General features: G+C 39.4%; 1 protein-coding gene across 9 annotated transcripts in view; it reads right to left on the bottom strand.

Moving 5' to 3' along the window:
• Nucleotides 1–25,118, bottom strand: part of UNC13B (unc-13 homolog B) — a 253,576-nt gene that overhangs the window by 72,352 nt on the left and 156,106 nt on the right. For 4 of the 9 annotated variants that reach the window (XM_060609386.3, XM_060609383.3, XM_060609382.3 and 1 more), the window contains 2 exons: nucleotides 12,430–12,744; nucleotides 10,299–10,389 (listed from right to left, as the gene is read on the bottom strand). In XM_060609386.3, coding sequence (XP_060465369.3) covers nucleotides 10,299–10,389; nucleotides 12,430–12,744 — 406 coding nt within the window. Of the gene's footprint in view, nucleotides 1–10,298; nucleotides 10,390–12,429; nucleotides 12,745–14,918; nucleotides 24,554–25,118 lie in introns of those variants that run through there. The other 5 variants (XM_081790906.1, XM_078436710.2, XM_078436711.2 and 2 more) reach the window with 2 other exon arrangements.

Here is a 25,118-nt window from a genome sequence, read left to right as displayed (position 1 = left end):
CCCTAGACTCCTAGGGTAAGGCATTCAACTAACTTCTTCCTCTGGGGCTCCAAAGAAGCACCAGTGCACTAGGTAAATAGCTTCCTCTGAGTGATCCATATAGTTATCTCAGGAACCCCGTGCCACCAAGGAGTCTAGATCCCTATAAAAACCTGAAATCCTGTGGCAATGGCACCTTGCTGCTTTAGCCATAGACACAGTTTCACTTGTGTTCCCACTCAGTAGCAAAGGCTCCAGCTATGGGCAGCAACACCTCTGGCAGGTCACTCAGGCCTAGGCTAGGAAGGTCAGGAGAGAGCCCTGAAAACCAAAAGTTCTGGTAAGAGGAGGCTTCCTGGTGACTCTCAAGCAATTATTTCTAGAGCTTTACACTCAAAAACACATTTTTCTCTGACCTCACCAAAACTCTGTAAGAGAGGACAGTCATCCTTAATTTTACAGCTCAGGAGACTGAGAAATAGAAAACAGAAAAGTGATTTACTCAGGTTCTCTCAGATTTTAAGATTGAGCTACTTCAAGGATCTAGTTCTTTCTATTTCCAGTTTAGCCCTACATTTTATTAGTAAGAGGGATAATATTAAACAGATACAAAAGACACTGGATATCACGAACAGGCTCTCCATATACCAGCCTGGCGAATACATTTCCCACCAACTAGACTTCAGGAAACACAGAATTGTCACTCACATGTGACAAACACAGAACCTTCTGTGTCACCTTCTTTCCCCTTCTACCTTGAAGGAGTATTAGTTTGCCAGGGCTGCCATAACATAATACCATAGACTGGGTGGTTTAAGAAATAGAAATTTATTTTCTTACAATACTGGAGACTACAAGTCAAAGATCAAGGTGTCAGTGAGGTTGGTTTCTTCTAAGGCCTTTCTCCTTGGCCTCAGATGGCCATCTTTGTCTACACAGGCTCTTCCATCTGAGTCCTAATCTCTTTTTATAAGAATATCAGTCAGACTGGATATGGCTCCATCCATATGACTTCAATTTACCATAATTACCTCTTTAAAGGCTCTATGTCCAAATACAATCACATTCTGAGATACTGGGTATTAAGATTTCAACATATGTGGGGCACCTGGGTGGCTCAGTTTGTTAAGCATCCGATTTCAGCTCAGGTCATGATCTCATGGTTCATGGGTTCAAGCCCTGCATAGGGTTCTGTGCTGATAGAGCAGAGCCTGGAGCCCACTTCAAGTTTTTGTGTCTCCCTCTCCCTTTGCCCTTCCCCCGCTCACGCTCGCTCTCTCTCTCTCTCTCTCTCTCTCTCTCACAAAAACAAATAAACATTAAAAAAAAAAAGATTCCAACATGAGGAAGCGGGGCACAATTCAGCTCATAACAGGAAGAAAAGGTGAAATCAGGGTTTTGGTGGTATTAGGGATTTAAAAGGCAGAGGAAGAAAGGAGACGATCCAGAATCAGAAGCCAGGTACCCTGGTGTTTTCCTTCATAGGGAGCCTTTGGAATGAAATATAAGAAACATACCAGCTGGTAGCTTTAGAGAAACAGAACTAGGCCAGTCTCAGCTTCCCTCTCTGCTCTGGCCTGTTTCCTAACATACATGGAGAACATGGGCAAGAGAACCATGTGTATCCTTTCTAGGTGTTCCTGCTCTGTTCAGTGCAAATGGGGGTGGGAAAGGTAGAGGGCCTGTGTTCAATGTGTAAAAGAATATTTAAATTTTAATTTCTTATGGATGCCCCTATTATCACCCACTCAGCTTCATCTTTGGGATTTCTTTCTACCTAAGATTTTACTTTTTACCCAAGCAGTTGAATCTCAAGGACTGAGCGAGATTGTGTATTAGAGGAACAGTAAAGAGGGACTGAGACAGTCAGGCTGTAGGAAAAAACAGTAGCTCAAGAACATGCTTTTGCTACTGACCAACTGGGCATGCTACTTCTACACCCTGTAAAAATAACAGCTTCTTATTGTTTCAGAGGCTCAGGTGATGTTGCCAATTTCTCCATACATGTGCAAAACAAAGAGGGGAAAGAAAGGTTGCAGGTTAGGGAACAATTAAGGCAGAAAGTGGCAAATTCATGAGAATTCCTTAGAAATTTTAAAGGAACAGGGCTGGGAGAAAATATTTGCAAATCATCTAGTTGATAAAGGACTTTAACCCAGAATATATTAAGAACTCTTACAACTCAACAACAAAAGACAACCCAATCTAAAAATGCAGAGGATCTGAATAGACATTTCTTCAAAGAAGATGTACAAATGGCCAATAAGCATGAGAGAAGATGCTTAACATCCTTAGTCCCTAAGGAAATGGGAATCAAAATCACAATGAGATACCACTTCACATCCACTAGGATGGCTATAACAAAAAGACAGATTAACAAACATTGACAAGGATGTGAAGAAATTGGTACCCTCATACATTGTTTATGGGAATGTAATATGGTGCAACCTGTTTGGAAAACAGTTTGACAATTTCTCAAAAGGTTAAACATAAAGTTGCCATATGATCCAGCAATTCCATTTGTATGTATATACCCAAGAGAACTGAAAACATATGTCCACACAAAAAATTATACATGAATGTTCACAGTGGCATTATTTATATCAGCCAAAAGGTGAAAGCAATCCAAACATCCAAAAACAGATGAGTGAATAAACAAAATGTGATATATCCACAGAATGGAATATTATTCAGCCATATAAAGGAACAAAGTAATGGCAGATGCTGCAACACAGATGAACCTTAAAAACATTATGTTAAGTGAAAGAAGCCAGATACAAGAGGCCACATATTATATGATTTCCTTTATACGAAATGTCCAGAACACACAAATCCATAGAGACAGAAAGTATATTAGTGGTTGCCAGAGGCTAGAGCAAAGCAGGGAATGAGGAGTGACTTATTAATGGGGATGGCATTTCCTTTGCAGTGATAGAAATGTTCTCAAATTAGATGTGGTGATAGCTGTACAACCTAGTAAATATACTAAAAACACTGAATTATACACTTTAAAATAGTAAGTTATACTGTTAAATGAATTATATCTCAATAAAAAGATATTTGTTACTTGAAAAAAAATAGAAACAGGATTCCTTTTCCTTTTTCAGTCCACTAAGGGAAAACTGTGTAGAAGTAGGGATGGATGAAAAGGCTGGAAGAACACACAAAGCATAGTCTATTTGTCTCTATTTCACCTTAGAGCAGTGAGGGGAGACAAAAGCAAGCTTTGTGTGAGGAGAGGAAGGAGCCATAGTCACAGAAAGATGGCTAGAAAGATGAAATTTGGGAATTAGCCTTCTCATTCCTCTCCACAAAACAAGTACCCAGAATGAAAAAAAGACTAGCTTTCCTACCTACATCCTTTGCATTCATCCTGTCAACAGATATTTATGGAGTATCTACTATGTGCACAAGACAGCTATCTTATCCTTCCCTCCCTCCCTTTACTTATTTAGGTTTATTTATTTTGAGAAAGAGAGAGAGAGCCTGTGAGCAGGGAGAAGGGCAGAGAAAAGGGGAGAGAGAGAATCCAAAGCAAACTCCATGCTATCAGCACAGAGCCCGATGCAGGGCTCAAATTCACGACCTGAGAGATCACGACCTGAGCCAAAATCCAAGAGTCAGATGCTTAACCAATTGAGCCACCCAGGAGCTCCTCCTTCCCTCCCTTTAAAGGTAAGTGAAACTCCTGCTCCTAATTCTTCTACATTATCGAAGAGATGGCTTAGCTTTCCCTTACTTTTCAAGAGCCCAATCACATTTAGTGGGTTCAGGGTTGGTTTGGGGAACATGGGAACAAAATACAGCACACAAAGTTTTGAGAGATGATGTCTTTTGGCTAAATATGTTGAATTTTAGACGCTGATGGGACAATTGAGTATATAAGTAGTTAGAAATACGGATCTAGAGTTCAGGGAAGAGATCTGGGCTAGACAGACAGATAGAACAATCCACATATAAGTAGTAACTGACATAATAAGATTTCATATAAAGAACGTAAGGGAGTTATATGAAAAGAGGATTGAGGAAAGAACCCCAGGAAGACCAACATTTAAGAATGAGCAAAGAGAGAAATCAGAAAAGGGAAACTTAAGAGAGATCAGAGAAGAATGGCATTGGGGATGGTTTCTTAAATGTCAAAACACAAAGGAGTGTTCAGTGTATCAAATACTGCAGAGAGGTCCATTAAGGTTTGAAAGCAATCACTAAATCAGGCAGCTATGAGCTCACTGATGACCCTCACAAATGCAGTTTTAATGAAATGATAATGAAATCAAATGAAACAGAATTTCTCCAAATGCATTCCTTGGAAAGTGAGTCCTGCAGGATGCCTCTCCAGAACAGAGCTTCATGGTCAAAAAAGCTTGCAGTGACGCTGTGCATATTATATTCTCCTCTTTAAGAGGAGCTATCTGTTGGTGTTACACTCTATGGAACCAAATTTATTTCCCAAATTTCTATGACCATGGAATTCTATTACATAATAGAGAACCTATTAACAGTTCCAGAAACTGGAGTCCTTTGGAAGAGAGTTTTCCATGCTCTGGAAAACAGAGTTCTAAGATTATGGTGGTAATATGGTGGAAAAAGTGTTAAAAAAGCTAGGCTCTAGAGTTAACTAGATCTAGATTTGAATGCAGTCCTCTTATCAGCTAAGTGACCCTGAACAAGTTTCTATCTTTCTAAAACCTCAGTTTCTTAATCTATAAAATGGGCCAAATAACAGAAGACTGGTTTGTAAAAGTATTGTGAGGGATTCATTTGGATGATGCGTGTAAAATACTTATAGTAATAGTAGCATCCAGTAAGGGTGGCGGTGGTGATGATGATGATGGCAGTAGTTGAGATCAAAAGGAGAACTATAAAGTAGGTAATAAAGTTTTCACTGAATGAGGAATTAGTGAACAGTTGGGACCTAATTACAACAAGGAAGATGACTATGAGAATAGGTTATGTGAAGATCTAGTAATGGCCTGGAAGTGGCAACGAGAGCCAGAGAAAACTAAGCCTCACTCCTGACCCAGTAATGGGGCATGAAAAGGGCAGAACCTCCTTCATAAAGGCTTTAGTGGGATGCCTGGCAGGCTCAGTCGGTAGGGCATGAGACTCTTGATCTCGGGATCACGAGTTCGTGTCCCACACTGGGGAGAGAGTGCTTTAGGAGCACCTGGGTTGGTTAAGCATTGGACTCTTGATTTCGGCTCAAGTCATGATCTCACGGTTCATGTGATCAATCCGAGTCAGGGTCTGCACTGTTAGCTCTCTCTTCTCTGCGCTTCCCCCACTTGTGCTCTCTCCCTCTCTCAAATAATAAACTTAAAAAAATAATAAAAATAAAAAGGTAAAGTATGATGTAATATACACATGCATGCATGTGTATACACACATGCTTGTAAATGCACAGATTATCTGTGGACTGATTCACAAGATACAGGTAACAAAAAAATGGAGAAGATGGGGACTTGAGGCCTGGAAGTTTGAAGTAGGAGGGAAATTTCACATGACACATGTATAATTTTATGTTTTTGTATAATTGCATATTTTTATACTTATCAATTATTCCAAACATTCTTTCACTTAACTGTTAGAGTAGTAATGGTTAGGGAGAGGGGTGTAACTGGTGGTCTTCATGAGGGTAAAGAATTGAAGTAGTAAAAGTTTAACATAGGCAGCCGTGATCAGAACAAAATCCTACAGGTTCAAACTACAGAAAGAATGCTTTCCTGATGCAACTAAGTCTAAGAGATGGGGCCCTCAAGGGTGCTCCCCTTGAGCATGATTTTTCCCCAGAGGAATACCTTTTTCAGACCTTCAACAATTGCTTGAGAAGGAAGTCTCTGCTAGGGAGAGAGTCACAAGAACAGAACAGAACTTTGTGGGAGACAGTGAATTCATTCTGTCTTAAAGCTCTTCCCTGAGAAAATGCTGATCCACCTCTCAGGTTGACCAGCTACAATCTTGAATCTCCTGAGATCGCTCCATTTAAACACAGGCCTTCTATTCTATTTGTTCAGTTCCATCTCTGCTTACTAAATAAGTCTCTCCTTCTCCAGCTTTCTTTAGCAACCTAAGAGCTTCTGTCAAGGCTTCCTCACGGCCTACCTCTATGTCTTCTCCTTCACTGTCCCTTCCACCTGGAACACCCACCCACCTGCTGCCACCACAGTCTCGGTTTCTAGAGCTAAAAGTCTCACCTCCTCCCCCAGATTTTTCTGCAGCTAAGCCAAATAAGGTACAAAATCATATCCATTCCACCCACACTACTAACATTACTGCAATGTCATCAAACACTTATTAAGTACATATGGCCAGGCACTCAGCCACCCCAGATACAGAGATGACCTACAGTATATTTTCCCTGAATCTGCTTATAGGAATGGCATAAGGATAACTAGGTTATGGTAGTTCCTCAAAGTCTATTGAATGCGGTTATTGGCTGAAGAAGAATGAATGTCCTATAAACTTATGGGAAATATTCAAATCACTATCAAAGAAATGTAAATTAAAACAAGGGGATACCATTCTTCTGCTGAATTGGCAAACATTTTCAAAAATGATAATACTCAGTGTGGGTGGGGCACCTTCAAATACTGAAAATACAAATTGGAAAAAGCTTTCTGAAAACACACATAGAAGTTAATCAGAAGCCTTTACAAAGTATATATAGTCTTTAACTCAGTAATTTATTTGAATCTACTTTGAGAAAGCTAAGTTAAAGAAAAAAAATCAAAATCCGATTCACACAAAATGATGCTCATCATAGCATTATTTATAATTATAAAGAAACACAAGTTGTTATGGAACATCAACCTAATGGAATATTAATCTAAACCTTAAATCATGTTTTCAAAACATATTTAATGCTCACAAAAACAATCTAAGTGAGAAAATTTTTAAATGCACACATACTATGGTCCAAATTCAGTATTTTTAATTTAATGTATATACTATACAAATTATATAAGAAAACATAGCTAATGCTAATAGCTAATATTTTATAGTTGCTAAATTACTAGGCCTTGGAAAAAATTAAAAATAAAATTAAGAGAGATAAAGAGGCACATAGAGACTTCTGTGAAAATGCTGATGGGCTTTTCTGGCTAGGTAAGCATCTATAAAAAGTTGGCTAAACACTCTGCCAGGTTCTATAACTGGGCTCTAGAACACTAGCAGTAAAAAACAGCTCCAGAAATCAAAGAACTTACAAGTACACAGAAAAGTTAGATCAAACGGTAAATAAATAACTCAATTACACCATGGTAAATGCCAATCTAGAAAAAGTGTGCAATGGTATGTACAACAGAGTCTGGGAGCTTAACCCTCAAAACTGACACCTGACTGAATTTTATTTTTTTGTAAATTTACATCCAAAGTAGTTAGCAGATAGTGAAACAATGATTTCAGGAGTAGATTCCTTAATGCCCCTTACCCATTTAGCCCATCCCCCCTCCCACAACCCCTCCCATAACCCTCTGTTTGTTTTCCTTATGTATGAGTCTCTTCTGTTTTGTCCCCTCCCTGTTTTTATATTATTTTTGTTTCCCTTCCCTTATGTTCATCTGTTTTGTCTCTTAAAGTCCTCATATGAGTGAACTCATATGATTTTTGTCTTTCTCTAATTTCACTTAGCATAATACCTCCAGTTCCATCCACGTAGTTGCCAATGGCAAGATGTCATTCTTTTTGATTGCCGAGTAATACTCCACTGTATATGTGTGAGTGTGTGAGTGTGTGTGTGTGTGTGTGTGTGTGTGTGTGTGTGTGTGTGTATACCACTTCTTCTTTATCCATTCATCCATTGATGGACATTTGGGCTCTTTCCATACTTTGGCTATTGTTGATAGTGCTGCTATAAACATGGGGTGCATGTGTCCCTTCGAATCAGCACACCTGTATCCCATGGATAAATGTCTAGTAGTGCAATTGCTGGGTCGTAGGGTAGTTCTATTTTTAATTTTTTGAGGAACCTCCATACTGTTTTCCAGAGTGGCTGCACCAGCTTGCAATCTTAAAAACTGTTCACTTTAAATGTTTACCTCATGTCAGTCTAGATCAATAAGACTCCAAGTGTTTATGATTAGGCAACCTTATCCACAGAAATCATTTTTAGCATCTCTCTCAATATATATATTACTTATTCATTTAATACTTATAAACATATATTAATACAATCATTACATTATAAAAATATAAACAGCATAAAAGAAATAGACATTTAGGATTAATGATAAAAATATTTCTTGCTGTCACTAAAAATACTAGCAATAGTAATATTTTTAGTGAAAGCAATGTGATACAATCTGTCTCATTATTTTTTAAATCTTGGTTTAACATTTTGTTATAGAATTATTTGTAAGTCTGGTTCCACATTCAATTATTTCAGTATTTGGTTTTCAAAGTTGTCAAAAAGATACAGATAATACAGTCAAATGGAAGATGTGCAATTGGTACCTATGTAGCAATTAGTCAAAGATTTTGTTGGAATTTGGCTAATCAAGTTCTTATGTCTTATCAAATAGAAATATTTTTAACAAATAAGTTCAAACCTCACTGAAGTTTTTCATTAGAAAGATTTTTAAATATGTTAATAGTTTCTTTCCAAGATTTTAGAACATGCAGTTACAGGTTTTTATGGGTAACACTCATTGTTTCTGCTGCTGCTGCTGAAGATGAAGAAGAAGCAAGCAAGCAAGAAAGAAAAAAAGAAAAAAAGAAATGGAAGAACGTACACACAAAAGAAAGCATTTTCATACATCTGTATTCAAAATGCTTTTTTCCAAAGCAGCTACCTTTTCAGTCATTATTAAAACATTATCTTCTCCCTGAAGGGTCAAATTAGCAGTGCTAGAACAATTTGAGCAACAAAATAAATGACAGTAATGGATTATAACTCATGTAATAAATCGGGAATCCATGAGTCTATATTGATATAAATAAATTGACGGGAGAAAAAGAAATCTCCTCCTTATAGAATGCCAGCTAACGAACATAGAAAGTATAATGGAAATAGAAAGCTAACCATTTGGCAGCCACCATTAGTGGTGGTAGATTCAGATAGGTATTACCAACAGATGCTTATCTCAGAGGTAGAGATGTGATGGAGAATAGTATATGGGTCTCAGAGTACATAAAACACTTATCAATAACAAAACTGACCTGATGACTTGACAGGTTAGAAACCTGGCCAATAAAAAATTTCTAGTTGATTGAGGTTAATACTACAAGGACATGACAGGGTGACACATGTACTTCTTGATACAACTCATTAAATAGAGTCTAGCATCATTTTTGTGTAATTCCTGCCAAGAAAGCATGGCCTGAGTCTGAACATGAGGAAACACTGGATGGACCCCAAATGAAGAACACACTACAAAATAAAATGCCTGAACCATCTGTTGAAGATAAAACTGAGGAACCAGTCCTGATTAAAGGAGCCTAAAGAGATAGGACTACTAACATGTCAGCCTGGATTATATCCTAGACCAGGAAAGAAAAGAGACATTGTTGGGACATATGGCAAAATTTGCATGGGGTTTTGATGATAGTGTTGCATTGTTGATTTCCTGATGTGGATGGTTACATTATGGTTATATAGGAGAGTAGTCTTGTTTTTTGGGAAATGCAAAAAGGACTATTCAGGAGTAACAATCATCTCTCCGTTTTCTCAAATGGTTCAGAAAAAGATTAATCATAATGGATGGAGGGTGATAAAGCAATTGTGATAAAATGTCAATGACTGGGGATTCTTGGTAAGAAAGATGAGTTTTTTATACTGCTATTTTGGCAACTTTTCCCTAAGTTAGAAAATATTTCAAAATAAATTATTTTTTAAGTGTGTTTACATATATGAGCATGCTTGCATTTTAAATATCTGCCAGGTATTATACTACTGACAGCCACTTGTCATCATTTAAAAACATCCTTTCTGTATACATTAAAAAGGCCCTCTATAATAGGTCAGCCAGTGACCTTGAACTGGATGGCCAAGGGAGACAACAACTGACCCTAAGAGTCCTTACAATGGTTCCATGTCCTAAACTCAAAATAAAATGGCCTTAGAATGACAATGGTACTGAAAATAGCATTTAACTTAGCCTTCAGGCTCTCAACCCACTAAGTCTATTTGATTTCCATTAATCAGCATAGAAGGGAGCCAACAGCCACCTCCCATCTCTTAAGCCTCTAGCTTACTTGTCATGCATTCCCAAAAGCACACTATAAAAAGATGACTAATCACTGACTGCTTCTTCAGCACCATATGTCTCCCAATTTCAAAGAAAAAACTGTCCCAACTAGTAGTAGAAAAACAGATTTCCTACCTCCTGCAACTGGAGTCGAACCTTGGTAACTGCTCGGATCCAGTGCGCTCTGGCTTGGGTAAACGGTGAAGAAGCCTTCTCCTCAGGAAAGCTTGTAACAAAGAAAAGAATGTTCCTTAAAAATAGCCCAGGCCACAGGGTGACAGTGCTCAAGGGAAAACTGCCAAATATCTGAAGTAAAATGTTTTGTATTCATGCGTATACTTGTTAGTGATTTGGGCCACTAAACAGCATAGTCCTAAATAGCCAATGTGAAAAAAAAATCCTCTCTAAAATGACAACTTTTAGCTTCTTTTAAAAACCAAGTTTTATTTATTTATTTTGAGAGAGAGAGAGCATGTGCACTCATATGCACATGCGGGAGCAGGGCATGGGGGTCAGAGAGAGAGGGAGGGAGGGAGAGAGAATCCCACGCAGGCTCATGCTGTTAGCGCAGAGCCTGATGTGTGGGGCTCGATCCCACAAACTGTCAGATCATGACCTGAACCAAAATCAAGAGTTAGATGCTTAACCAACTGAGCCATGCAGGTGGCCCTCAGCTTTTTATCCATTCCCTCTCTTCTTTCCCCTTTTTTCACTCACCCAATGAGCCAGCTCATTGGGACAGTCAGGTTTCAGGATTCCAGTAAAAGCAATGACAAGGGCCCTGAAACTATGCAGAGACAGGGGGACTAATCCTCGTGTCTTACCTCTCAAGACCACTAGTCTCCCTTGGGGGTTCTACATAGCATCCATCTTTAGGGCAGAATTTTGTTCCTGTGAACCCTTCCTGCTCCGCTAAGAATTTTGAAAGGCTGGGCACTTCTGCTGCTCTGACGAGACCTCTACCCAGACAATGGTATCTGACAAACCTAAGGTCTACAAAGAACAATCTTTCAGTGGGTTGTGAGCCAAACCTCCTGGATGTCTTGTTTATTGGACAAGCCATGAGAGAGGACTAAAAATCAATAAAAAGTAAGAAGAGAAAGTAAGTTTGTATCTTCAGGGGTAGAATACACACATCAACCATTCTTCAAACTTCTACCACATAAACGGCACTCACTGCTCTGAACTTCTGGTGAGATGCTTTATTTTTAAGACCTGAAATTTGAGAATCTAAGTCACACCTAGCTGTTATCACTCTACCCCAGTGCTTTTCAACCGGGACAGGTCTGTACCCAACAGGAAATCTGACATCTGAAGACATTTTTGGTTGTCACAACTGAAGTTTACTGCTGGTATGCAGTGTGTGGATGCCCCTATATATTCTGAAGTGCCTATGATAGCTTCCCATAAAGTTATCTGGGCCCAAATGTCAACAGTGCCAAGACTAAAAAACCGTGCTCTGCCCCAATATATCAGCAACTCTACTGATTTAATTCAATAACAGTAACATTCAAACACTGTACTAAACTTTATTACAAGACTGTTAAAGGGGCACCTGGGTGGCTTAGTCAGTTGAGTGTCCAACTCTTGATTTTGACTCAGGTCATAATCCCAGGGTTATGGGCTTGAGCCCCACATCGGGTTCCACACTGAGCATGAAACCTGCTTAAGATTCTCTCTTGTTCCCCCTCCCTCCTGCTGTCTCAAAAGAAAAAAAAAAAAAGACAGCTTTAAAATTTTTCTTCTTATGGGTACCAATTAATTCCAGATATACTGCTAGACCCTGGGGAGGCAGAAGGGAGAGTTACATCTGACTTTTAGACCAATTCTTTCTTAACTCTGTCCTGGTTTTCTCAGCCAGGAAACAAAACAAAACAATGTTCACATAAGAAGTTTAAATATTAATAGGCTGGGGAGCCTATTTCATCCAAAGTAGCTCCTCTGAATGAACTAAGCTGCAGGGGTTGGATCACTTCCAGATCAGAGACTACCATATATAGGTCAACTAGTGGGCCAATAATTGCAGACTCAAAAAGGAGTGGTACACTGCAGGTAACTACAAAGAACCCAAGTGATCTTCAGAAATCCTCAAAATACCTAGGGAGTTATACCAACAATCAAAAGAAGCGTATGGAGCTAACCCTCAGTATCCTGATCACTACCATACCCAGCTATAGGGAAACAAACGAAAAGCACTTATATCTAACACTACCACAGGCAGGTACTGAGGAAACCACATGAACTCCTCAAGGCAGTCATCACCTACCTCTCCTGGGGGCCTAGGACACGGTCTTCATGTAGCACCAGATCTGGGGGAGGATGGATTGTGGCATCTTCTTTCCTCTCCTTGGGTTCACATGCTGTCCCCTTCTCCTCTTCACCTGTCACCTCCAAGGCTTTCTCTTGTTCTCCAAAGCCCACTTGGCCATCTCTGGAGAAGCTGCCAGAGCTGTGGCATGAATGAATCGAGTCCCTCTCCCGACGGTCATCATCTTGTTCATGGCATTGGTCTAGTTCACTCAACTGAGAGCTTCCTTGACTCACATTACAGGAGGAGCCATACCTACTACTGCTGGTGGGGCTGTGAGAATGAGAGGAAGACAGATGAGTAGTTACACGCAAACTAGAGACCAGGACAAAAGTAACTGATAAATCCAGAAATAAAGATGGCAAGAATCACAAACAAGAGGTTCCTGGGAAGACCGGTCCAAACTTCACAATCTAGAAGAACTAGTTTCTAGTCTGCAAAAACACAACAAGAAAAACAATACAATATGCTGGGTTCTCCAATAGCACTTAACCTTAACCTACATTTATTTGACTTTGAAGCATACTTTATCTTAATGTGATTTTTGTAAGTAGGATTAAGAATTATTAAAATACTGGGGCGCCTGGGTGGCTCAGTCAGTTGAGCATCCGATTACGGCTCAGGTCATGATCTCATGGTTTGTGAGTTCGAGCCCCGCGTCGGGCTCTGTGCTGACAGCTGTGACAGCTCAGAGCCTGGAACCTGTTCTGGATTCTGTCTCCCTTTCTCTCTGACCTTCCCTTGCTCACACTCTGTCTCTGTCTCTCTCGAAAATAAATAAACATTAAAAAAAATAAAAATTTAAAAAAGAATTATTAAAATAGTCTGGCACCAGGGTGGCTCAGTCGGTTTAGCGTCAGACTTGGGCTCAGGTCATTATCTCGTGGTTCCTGAGTTCCGGCCCCATGTGGGGGTGCTGACAACTCAGAGCCTGGAGCCTGCTTCGGATTCTGTGTCTCCCTCTCTCTCTGCCCCTCCCCCTCTTGTGCTCTGTCTCTCTCCCAAAAACAGATAAAACATTAAAAACAAACAAACAAACAAACAAACAAACAAAAGGATTAGGGGAGCCTGGGTGGCTCAGTCAGTTAATCGTCTGACTTCAGCTCAAGTCACGATCTCACGGTTGGTGGATTCGAGCCCTGCATCAGGCTCTCTATGCTGACAGCTCAGAGCCTGGAACCTGCTTCGGATTCTGTGTCTCCCTCTCTCTCTGCCCTTCCCCAACTTGTGTGAGAGCACACGTGCATGCACACTCTCTCTCAAAAATAAACATTAAAAAAACATTTTTTAAAAAAGGATTATTAAAATAGTCTGTTGTTTATGCCTAAAATTCTTTACTCAGACTTTTTTTTTTTTAAGTGTTTATATATTTTTGAGAGAGAGACAGAGAGACAGAGTGCAAGGGCAGAGGCAGAGAGAGAGGGAGACACAGAATCTGAAGCAGGCTCCAGGTTCTGAGCTGTAAGCACAGAGCCTGATGCGGGGTTCCAACCCACGAACTGTGGGATCATGACCTGAGCCGAAGTTGGATGCTTACCAATGAGCCACCCAGGTGCCCCTTTACTCAGACTTCTAAAGAAACTTGTCCAGTGGCCTTGATTAAAGTCTTCCATACTTTATTTCCATAAAGTAAAGACTTGATTAAAGTCTTCCATACTTTATTTCCATAAAGTAAAATGGATGAACTCTACTTCCCTTTCCTATTATTTATTAAATTGATGTCCCCTTGATGTCCCCTTTTCTTCCTCTACAATTGTAAATGTGAATGTCTGTTCCTTAGGATGACCAAAGGAGATTGGAGATGTTCCTTCAATTATCTCTGAGCTATCTACTTGATGAGGTAATGGAAGCCACTAGGAGATGAAGTCTATGACCAAAAAAAAACTCTTCAGGGGAATGGTCTCATCAACAGAAATGTTACAGTGGTATGTAACAGGGAATGTCCCAAAGATGAACTCGCCCATCTGTAACTGAGTTGCTCTCAGGACATGGCTAAAGTAGACATGTCTACTTTGGATAAAGTAGACAAAGTCCAACTCTAGGATCTGGGTCAGGGCCATATTAATGCATTTTTATACCTGAAGAAAGGCCAGCCCAACCTGTTCTCAATCATCTCAATTCCCATACCCAGAAAGTTAATTCGTTCCTAGAGACAGTACCTAGAGCAGAGAAAGTGGCAGTGATTCATGATTAGAAAGAAGAGCAGTATCTGCAAATTACTCCTGGGAGGCATATACTGAATTTAAGGGAGTCAGTTCTATTGAAGATAGAGGTTCGAGGGGCACCTGGGTGGCTCAGTCAATTAAGATCCAACTATCGTTTTCGGCTCAGGTCATAATTGTGTGGTTCGTGCTGACATCACAGAGCCTGCTTGGGATTTTCTCTCTCCCTCTCTCTCTCTGCCCTTCCCCTGCTCACACTCTCTCAAAATAAACAAACTTAAAAAAAAAAAAAAAAAAAAAAAAAAGACAGAGGTTCTAGGTGATGATCTACCAGATCTATCCCAGCCCATTTGGATACTTCTATCCCAAGTCAGGGGCCTTCCTTTCACTTCTGGTATCCTGCTGGGAAGTTTCCATGCAAAAGGACAAAGAATTTCCTTGCCACAGAGTCAAACTTTTAACTAAAGGGCTTATTTTACCTTTGGCCAAATGAAGATAAATCATTATTGTTTTCTAATGATATTTTCCCTATGGTTCCTCCCAATTACCTGGTATTTTCAGACTAATTACTGATCCTTCATCCCATGGCAGCAGGACAGGCACCACGTCACTGTTCTGAATAGTCCCTAAAAAATCTGTGTACACACACACACACACACACACACACACACACACACACACCAAGACCAGCCCCTTTGGACAGTTTTGTGTGGGAGGTCATGGCAATATTCCTAAATTGCACTGTATATGGTGATTCCTCTTAGGGGAAATAGTATCTTTTCCATGTGGACCCTGCACAATGCTCCAGAATAAAGAACTACAGCAAATGATAGCCCTGAACTCCTGTGACACTTTATTCAAAGCACTTACCAGGCACCAGCCTCAAGGGTACAAAAAGGCAAAGACTGGAAGAAGCTATGCAGGATCCATGTGGAATAGGATATAGAATATATAAATTATCTCAACCTCTGCATTTTGCATGTTACTTAATAACCTCATTGCCACTGGAGAAAGTATCTTAGAAGACTTGAAAAAGCAAAGCAAAGTAGGTCGCTCCCTAGTTAATAAGTGCTGAAGTCCCAAGGAAGCATCCTAGCCTGTTATGTGGCTATAATTAATATATGCCACATGACTACTTGCTGCCTCTTCCTACCCTCCATTCTCTATGCCACTTTACACTAGGCAGAGCAAACCAGAATGCGTAAATACCAGGGCAAAGCCTTTCTTTTAGAACTAAGTTCCTTCTTCCAATAAATGAATTATATTTGGCACTAGAGAGATGGGAAAGAATGAGGAGACCCACACATTATTTGTTACTTAACCCCTAGTTAACATAAAACTCAGGTGCTAGGAAAGACACAGGAAAAATAAAAAGCAGGCTACCATTAATCTACCACTAAGTCACTGCATCATAAATGGTCAATTCTTTAAAATCATTTATGATGCTTTAGTTGAGAACAGGCCTTGTGTTGGTCTTTGGTTCCTTGATGTCATGCAGAGTGACTGGCTGCTGCACATCTGAAAGAGCCTCAGCGCTAGCAGGCACCACCTCCTCTTCTTGTCTTTCTAGCTGGTGAAGTAGCTCAATGAGAACAGGCCCTTTGTCGGTCTCTGGTTCCTTGATGCCATGCAAAGTGACTGGCTGCTGCACATCTGAAAGAGACTCAGAGCTAGCAGGCATCACCTCCTCTTGTGTTTTTGGCTGGTGAAGTAGCTCAGTGACAGTGCAGTGTTCTTCCTTATGACTCCCTGAAGGACAGGTGGAGGTCGAGAGGTTGCTTTTGGAACCCCAGTGTTCTCCAGATGCTGAAATTCCCTGCTGGTTTTCCATTTCTCCAGGCCCTGAAAGCTCTTGAGTACATATACTTGGCTTGGTCTCCAGCTGCTCAGAGGTCCCAGAGGGCTGAGTAGCTGGCTCAGCACTAGCTCCAGCTATTTGAGAAGCCTCTAAAGTTTTGTCAGCCTCACTAGAGTTAAGATCCTGATCGCCGCTGATAACCAAAACTGGAGAAGAGGATTCTGCAGGCATTTGTTCAGGGCCCCCTTTGTTCTCTTTTGGCCATGTGAATGAAAGATCCAGCTTCTTTCCAAACCTTAGTTTTAGATCACCTGCCAGTGTACTCCCTTTCCCCTCACTACCTCCCTCAAATAGATTTGACAACTTCTTAAAACTGCCCATTAAACCAGGCTCTGCTGCTCTACTGCCAGAGGAGGAAGGTGGGGAAAAGAAAGACCTCAGTGGTTTCCCACAGTCAGTGGCAGAGGATGGGAAATGGAGTTTTGGCCAATTGGTCATATTTGGGATCTCAAAAAGAGGTCTTGGCTGCTCTGTTTCTTGGGGGACTGTAGGTAGATCTTTGTGGGTATCAAGTATCTCACAATTTTTTCTGGCACAAAGCACAGGTTCCTCCAGGAGTGGTTGAAAAAGGTATCCTGGGGTTTCTGGTGTGGCACTCTGGCCAACATTTGCCTCACTAAATAGTGGAGTATTGGTTTCTACTGAATTGGCTGCCTGTAGCTCCAAGAAGTCTTGGTTTGTGGAGGTAGATTGCATAGCTGGCTCTGGCTCAAGAGGACTGGGTGGCTGAAATGGAGGAGGAAGCTCTTTGGCCACACAGGTAGGATCTGGATCCAACTGTGATGGTAATGAAATGTGCTCTGCTTCCAATGATGTCTCTGTGTCTGTGCCCTGCAACAACCCCATGTCTCCTTCATCACTCAGAGACAATACTCCTTGTCCAGTATCATCCTCTGAAACAGAAGGTGCAGCCCTAATTGTTTCAGAATCTTGGGATTCTAGAATATTGTCAGGAATATTATTGTTTTCCATTTCAGCTGTTAATTTAGTATCATCTATCAGGATCTCGGAGTCTGACTTTGCACTAACCACAGTCATTCTACACTCACTGAGAGTAGATTCTGAATTGAATGCTGGAGAGGAAGTTTCTCTCCATAAATTTTCTGGAGGTACTAATCCTACAGTATCTCTGCAACTACCATTTTGAGGCCATGCAGTAGCTGGGATCGGCGATTCTTGTTTGTGAGTCTCTGATTTGGGACTTTTAAAAATTCCAAGTAACTCACCTTTGAGGGACTGAGATGATGCACGAGAAGAAAGAGAGAAAAAGGAGTTTTTTGTTGGAGGTTTAGGAGAGGAGAAAAGTCCAGAGAAAGTTTTGGGAGGTTCAATTAAGCACTCAGAGAAAGATTTCACTTTTGTCACAAACCCTGAAAACATTTCTACTGAAGAGCCCAACATTGATTTGTCTTCCTCTTTATCTGTCTCTAGGCTCTGGAGGTGCCCTGTATACCCTTGCTCCACAGAGGGCGAGGTTGCCTCCAGGATCTGTGTTAAGGTGTCATCAGGCGCCTTTTCTAATGGCAAGTTCAAAGGGTCACTCGTAAATCTTTCATTGTGGTGGTAGTTAGCACAACTGTCTAAATTGTTGAGCTTTTTGGTCAAATGGTTATCATGTGAAAAAGACTTGGCCAGGTTGTCACAAGGGAAGACTTCCTGTATGAAAGGCTCTTCTTCATAGGGAGCTACCCCAAGGGTCTCTGGACCAATGAGCAGAGTTTCAGTTTGTACCTGAAATCCTGGTGAATGAGGAACATCGTCTTGCAACTTATTCATCTGGAAATTTGCTAAAGATGTCCCTGGTCCATTACTAGAATCTAGTTTTCCCTGATGGTCCTCTACATTGAGCTCATCTGTAAGGCAAGTAACCTCAGTAGTGTTGCTAATAGAAACACAAGGAACTATTTGCTGTTCATGAGCTACCTCCTGGACTATGCGATCTCTATTGCCACTGGAAACTTCTCTAGTCATTGTGCCACTCATGTCTACAAAAACACTTGGCTTCTTACAGGGCTGAGAAGTCACTGGAGCAACTGTTGAAAGGCTATGTTTTTCCCCAGGAGTCTGCTGCTTTTCGTCCAAAAAGGACAAGCTGAAGAAACTAAAAGGGCTATTATGAGCGGCATCCTTCTTGCTGCTTGAGTTAGTAGTGGAAAAAAAGGAAGGAAGTGTGAATAGCCTTTCTGCTTGAGATTTGGTTCTTGGTAGAGCAGCAGAGGCTCTGTTCTCAGATTTTTCAGATCCAGTCAGGAAAGAAAATATACTCTTTCTGGCTGGCAACTCTGGCTGAGATGGAGATGTTGTAGCAGTTGAAAAACTCCAGTCTTGGTCAGAAGAATGATCCTGTTCGTTTGAATTTCTTCTGCTCAGAATATCAACAGACAGTTTACTACTTCCTGAAACTTCTGTCACTGTAGACACAACGTTAGTTTCTATTGAAGAATCTCTGGAAGACTCTTTGAGACAATTTCTTGAGAACGATGGATTTGGTGATTGCTGGATTAGGTGGTCTCTGGAAGATATCTCTTTTCCAGTCAAATTATTACTCTGTATATCTATAGTTGATGGTTCTTTTAGCCCACTGTCATCAATAGTAATCTGCTTGTTCAGACTCCTAACTCGAACCTTCCTTTTAGAGGCAACTGGCATAGCAGAAAAGTTCCCAACATCCTGGCTGTTTAGCTGTGCAGGATTAGGACTTGATTTGACTTCATCCTTATTAACCATAGAGGAAACAGACATATTTTCAGTTGTCTGTATAGAAGATACATTGGTTTTAAATAAGTCCCCAAGGGTACCAAAAAAATTTGAAACACCAGAAGATTCATTCTTTTGCTGAGAAGGTATATTTTTATCTTCATTCTTTTCTAAATTTGGTGATCCTTCTTTATTTGCCTGGGTTTTAAAAAGGTTCAAAAATCCAGATGCCTGTTTTCCATTTGACACCACACTTACTGAAGGGTCTTCTCCCCGGCCAAAGAGTTTCAATGCACTTTTAAATAATGTTCTCTCAGACTCTTTGGAAGACTGGTCATGGAGAAGCTCACAGTTCTTGTGTTCATCCTTACTGAATTGTGATGTAAGAGGAATGGAAACAGAGTCAACTGTAATGATTTCCTCATTTTCTATATCCGCTTTAGCCTGAGGAGTTATTTGGCTTACCTGGACAACAGATTTTAACAAACTTTGTTTTTTCACATGAATACTTTTATTTAAAGGGAATTCTTGCTTCATATTTTTAAATTCTGGTTGCGGAACATTGGGTACTGTTTTTCTTTCTAAATCCTTTTTGAGAAGACCTTCTTCTTCATTTTGGGAGTTACTCTCTAATTGCTTATTCAAGATTAATGACTGAACACCACCATTTGTGAGCTCTGCTAAGTCTGACTCCTGATTCATTTTCTTTAAAACCAAAGACTCTAAGGATTCATTCTCATCAAAATTCAAAGTCCTTGTAACCAAAGCACCCAAAGCAGAAAATAATGAGGTTCCTTTTTTCAGTGATGACATCTCTCCTGTTTGCTGTAGGCTATTAGTCATATCTTCAAAATGAACCAAAGAGGTAGCTTCTTCAGAAGACTGAATCCAATGGAAACTGGAAGGGTAAATTGATGCATCCTTAGCAAGAAGCTGATACTTACTTCTCTCTATAACAGGATTTTTATTTAAGTCATGATTACCAATAGTTTGGGGCTGATTTCTGAGATCCAATATATATTCAAAGTCTTCAGAACTACACACCACTTCTTCAAAAGATCTAAAATTTCCTTTAAACTTTTGAAGATTATAGCCTGAAAAATCTAATGGTTGATCCTTTTGGCTATAACTTGACTGTTCAAGTACTTGTGAAAAGGTTCCTAAATTTAGATACACTGGTCCCTCACTTTTTGGCAAAACTACAGATAAATCAAGAGGGTCATCAATTGGTTCCTCTTCAACATACCAGGATAATTCATCTTCCTTGTCATGTACTTTAAAACTACAGGCTGATATAATGCTGTCATCCAACATAATACTTGATAGATCATTTGTTTGTAAATCACAATTCAAATATTCTTGATAAGAACAATCAGGTATAAATAAATAGGCATACTGCCCAGTAGAATCAGTGAGGAGATAATACATATACTGACCATCATGAAACATATAATATCCATAATCTCCATTCTCTGATGGCCACCACACTCCATTTTCAAGACATGACCACCATTCCTGGTAGTCATAACTGACACTTGAAAAAACAAAGTTTTCATCCATTCTTAATGATTCTTGATCAACTACAGAATATGTAGTCTTCTCATAACCTGAAGAACAACTTAAGTCAATGGGCAATTCTTCTAGTGAATTCGTAGTCTCACTAATTGGAAGATATGAATTTCCATATAATGAGTGAGCTGCCCACATATCACTTCTTAATAAGTTATCTTCATTAAATGCTAACTGGTCCAATGATTCATATGGTAAGTCACGCCAAATGACACTGTTTGGATTTGTTTTCCACTCCAAGATATTTGCAGTTTGATCCTTTTGGCAAAAATTTATTGCTGAGCTTTCTGAGTCAGGCCACAAGAAAACATCAGCTGATGGGAATGTATTTTGATTTAGCATATAATACACTGGCTGAAGTTTTCTGGAATTTTTAGAGAAATCTTTTATATCAGAGTCCCATTCAGAACAGAAAGGATTATTCATCTCTTCAAAAGCCTGATAGTGGTTTGATTTATTAAGAGTGTTAGTATTTAATGTATGTGGGTTTAACTTGTTTGAATTTTCATGTATTTTCTCCTTAAGAACATGGTGTGGTGTCAGCCTCTCAGCCAAAGATTTCTCTAAGAGGCCCTGCTGAGTGCTCGGAGCAAAGTCAAGTATCCTGTCCTCAGAAGAGGGGCAATTCTTTTCACTTAGCTGGTTTTTCCACATAGGAGAGCAATGATCATTATCACCCCAAGCATCAGATAATGGTATGTTTTCTTTAGGTAAAGATATAAAGTTTTTTATTAAGCCAGATGTTTCTTCTTTTTCAACATGGTTCCTCTGATTCTCAGAAGTCACACATGAAGTAACAGGGATCTCATCCACAGATAAATGTTTATTTCCATTCAAACTTTTTATATTGCCTAAAGACATGGACTTTGCCTCATCTGGTTTACAATCAGTCACATTGTTATTGTGTATCAAGTTAAATATTCCAGAGAGTAATCCTGGAGTATTATTCTTATGATGAGAGTCACCACTTTTCAAATTTAATTCTTGTTGATTAGACAAGTTTTCAAGAGAAGAAAACCTGTTAAATAGGCCAGAAAGGAGGCCTCCTTGGATTCTTTTCTTAGAGGCTTTATCTACAAGTCTGTCTTCATTAATTTCATTAACCAAGGTGGATTTTGAAATGGTAGAAGTAAATGTTAATGAGTCTGATACTGTTAAAGATGTCACTTGTGTAAGAGTCTTACTTTCTTCTGAAGAATCTGAAGGAATATATTCTTTGGACACAACTTCAGGGATGGCTAAAGTATCTATCTGACAGTTCTCTGCTGCTGTGTGATCACTTGAATTCAATTTCTCTATATTCCCAAATTTCCCACGATCGTTATTAATAATTGGAACAGAATTAGACTTTATTCTATTAAGTGTGGTATCTTCAGGACAATTTATTTGGTCATTTTTATTAAATGTTTCTGTATCATCAGGTTTCCCTAAATTATTATGAATATTTGGAACTGAACTAGATTTTATTAAATTAAGTTTGGCATTTTCATGGCAGTTTCTTTGGATCTCTTCATCAACAGTTACTGCTGAGTCAGGAAAACTCTGGTCATTGACAGTGGTACGACCATCAGTGAAAGGAAATTTAAAAAGAGGAAAAATGCTTCCTTTCTCTCTTAAATCTTGCTGTTTCTCAGAATGACTAAGAACTCTGAAAAATGGAATATGTAGTTTTCTATTAAAGGGAAAGGAATGTCCATTTTTCTTATGGCCCCTTTCCCATCCATCTTCCTCCAACTGGTGAATTTTCATAGATTCTGACAAAGTTTCCTTTGAACAGGTCTCAGGTGAAGTGAGCAAAAACTGGCTAAAGGATTTTCTGAGTGGCTCAAGAAAATCATCATTACCAGTAACTTTCTCCTCCTCTACTGTCTTTGAAGAAGACTCTCTATTTGCAGTTGTACTGCCAGCTATACAAGGATGTCCTACAGTGTTTTGGGCACATATTTTTGATTGATGTGGTACCAGAGACAAATCTGTACAGGGTTTTCTTTCCAAGAGACTCTCAATATCATCTTTTTTATTTGCAGAACCACCTAAGCTTGAAGGTTCATTGGTCACTTGGGAAGACAACAAATCTTCACTTGTGGGCATTTGGGATGAGCTTGTAGTTTCTCCATCATGCCTATCTAAAGTGATGATTTTATTGTCATTGCCAAGGGTGTCTTTCCTTTGATTTGACTCTGAACCACACCCAACAAAGCTTTCCTTTCTTGTTGGCTTGTTCTGGTCATCTTTTTTGGTTTCATCCTTTTCGGAAAAGACCTTTAATGGATTTAACATGCTGAAAACAGACTTTATAACTGAACTCTGACTCTGTGGAGTGGAGTCCCTTCCAGTAGTCTCTGTTGCATCCTGAAGGCTTAAATTTCCAGTTTTACCACCTGTGTGCTCATTTTCAGAAGTTTTGTCATTTCTGCCAAAATCTTTATTATCAACTGTGTGAGAGAATAATGGAGATCGCATGGAAAGATCCTTCCCCAATACAGACTTGGCTCTGGGTTTAGATCCTGAACTAGTCGTCTCTATCTGATTAAGAGTTTCTGTTTTCTCTGGAACTAAATAAACCAGCTTTTCCACAGAGGTTGTTAGATGCTTTGTGCCTGAACCTACCTTTTCTGTAAGTGAACTGAACAAAGAACCAACAGCACATTTCACTCCATTCAGCTCAGGGAAAGAGACAGCCTTGTCCTTGTCATTCTTGACAATGGTTAAAGGTGGTATTTGATCTCCAAGCATTTTCTGTTCTGCATTATTACCAGTACTATTGTGTTTAAGTGATTTTTCAGTTCGTGAAAGGGAACCAAATCCATTAATCTCCTCTTCTTTCTCTGCTAAATATTCTGACACAGTTTCTACCAAACACTGAAGCTCATCCATTGTATCAACATAGTCCTCCTTGGGTTCCTCAAGAGAGGGAGGGGTCATCTCTTCCATGGGGCACCCAGACAGATCTCCAAGTGTGTTTGCATCACAGTTCATCTTTTGTAATGGGAATGCTGGATTTGTTACATTGTATTCTTCAGGAAAGCCTCCAATATGATGGATATTGGATGGATAACTTATTGGTGACAGTAAACCTTCTGGCTTATCAGTGAGAGGAGAACTCAGAAGTTCCTCAGAAGTACTACTAGTAGAATCTTCAAGAATATCTAATGGAGTGAAATTAGTGACATGCTGGTTTAAGCCAGATGATTTTTCACAGTTCTTGTAACCACCAGAAAGATCGTAATCATGATTTTCCAACGTGGTGGTCCAGATGCCACTCTTGACCACAAAGCCGTTTTTATAAGGGTGCAAAATTGGGTAATTTTGTTTCTTCTTTTCAGTGTGGCAAATGTTACAATTTTCAGTGTCAGGATATGTACTTTTGAAGTCAGTCTTAGTTTCTGATCTTTCATTGTACTGTGTTCTTTGACTGTGTTCAAAATCACGGTGTAAGGGTTTATTTTTTCTTCTCCTATCTACTGTATCATATTTCTGAGGATAACTGGAGAACACAGATGTTTCATACTTAAGGTCAAAATTAAAGGCAGTAGAGAATTCAGTTTCTTGGCCCTGTGATGGTATCTTTTCCCAATTCTTGTACTTCTGTTGTTCTTGACGGCTGTAAGATTTATCAGTTTTTGAAAGAGTTCTAATTTCTTTTACTTCTGCTTCCTTTATGTTACTGTTTTCTAGAAACGCTTGTGGTATTTCCCCCTCTATCTCCTCATATATACCTTCTTGCTCTTCATAGTCAACATCAGAGAAAGCTGAAATAATCCTAATTTTGTCATTCTTAGCCTGCAAGTCTTGTCTGATATAAAGGGATAAAATTGGAGGAAGAGTAAGACAAAGAAAAAAGACGAAACAGGGAAAAGGAAGAAACAAATCATAAAATTCAGTGCACATTCAATGAGAAAACTAAAATAAAATAGTCAGTTTGACAAAAACCATTCAGACTAAAAACGTATGATAAAGAAATTTACATGTTCTTAAATCAGTATTAAAGCAATTTAGTCAAATAGTTTTTTCCACATCAGAAAAAGAACTGCTATAATAATAACTTTAAAATACTGTACTTCACTTGCTACCATGAGCTTTTTAGGATCCTTTTATTTTCTAAGAAAGATAGAGACAAACAAAATGAACATGTTTCCTCAATATTTAGACTGTATTTACAATGCCCAAGTTTAGAACAAAGTATTCGATGAAAATATATCAAGGGATTTCAAGAAACCTAAATTTGTTGATGAATTTGGGTCTGAAAGGATGTCAAGCTGTTAACTTACTGTAAGTTATTATTTGAGGCAGTGTAGTCAAGAATATGATCAAACATATTTCTTTTAAAAAGAAAAACTATCCACATAATAAAAATAATC

The sequence above is a fragment of the Panthera onca genome, chromosome D4 (assembly GCF_046562875.1).
Source record: "Panthera onca isolate mPanOnc1 chromosome D4, mPanOnc1 haplotype 2, whole genome shotgun sequence".
Taxonomy (NCBI): domain Eukaryota; kingdom Metazoa; phylum Chordata; class Mammalia; order Carnivora; family Felidae; genus Panthera; species Panthera onca.
The sequence above is the reverse complement of the archived record's forward strand: the minus strand, read 5'-3'. Positions and strand labels throughout refer to the sequence as shown.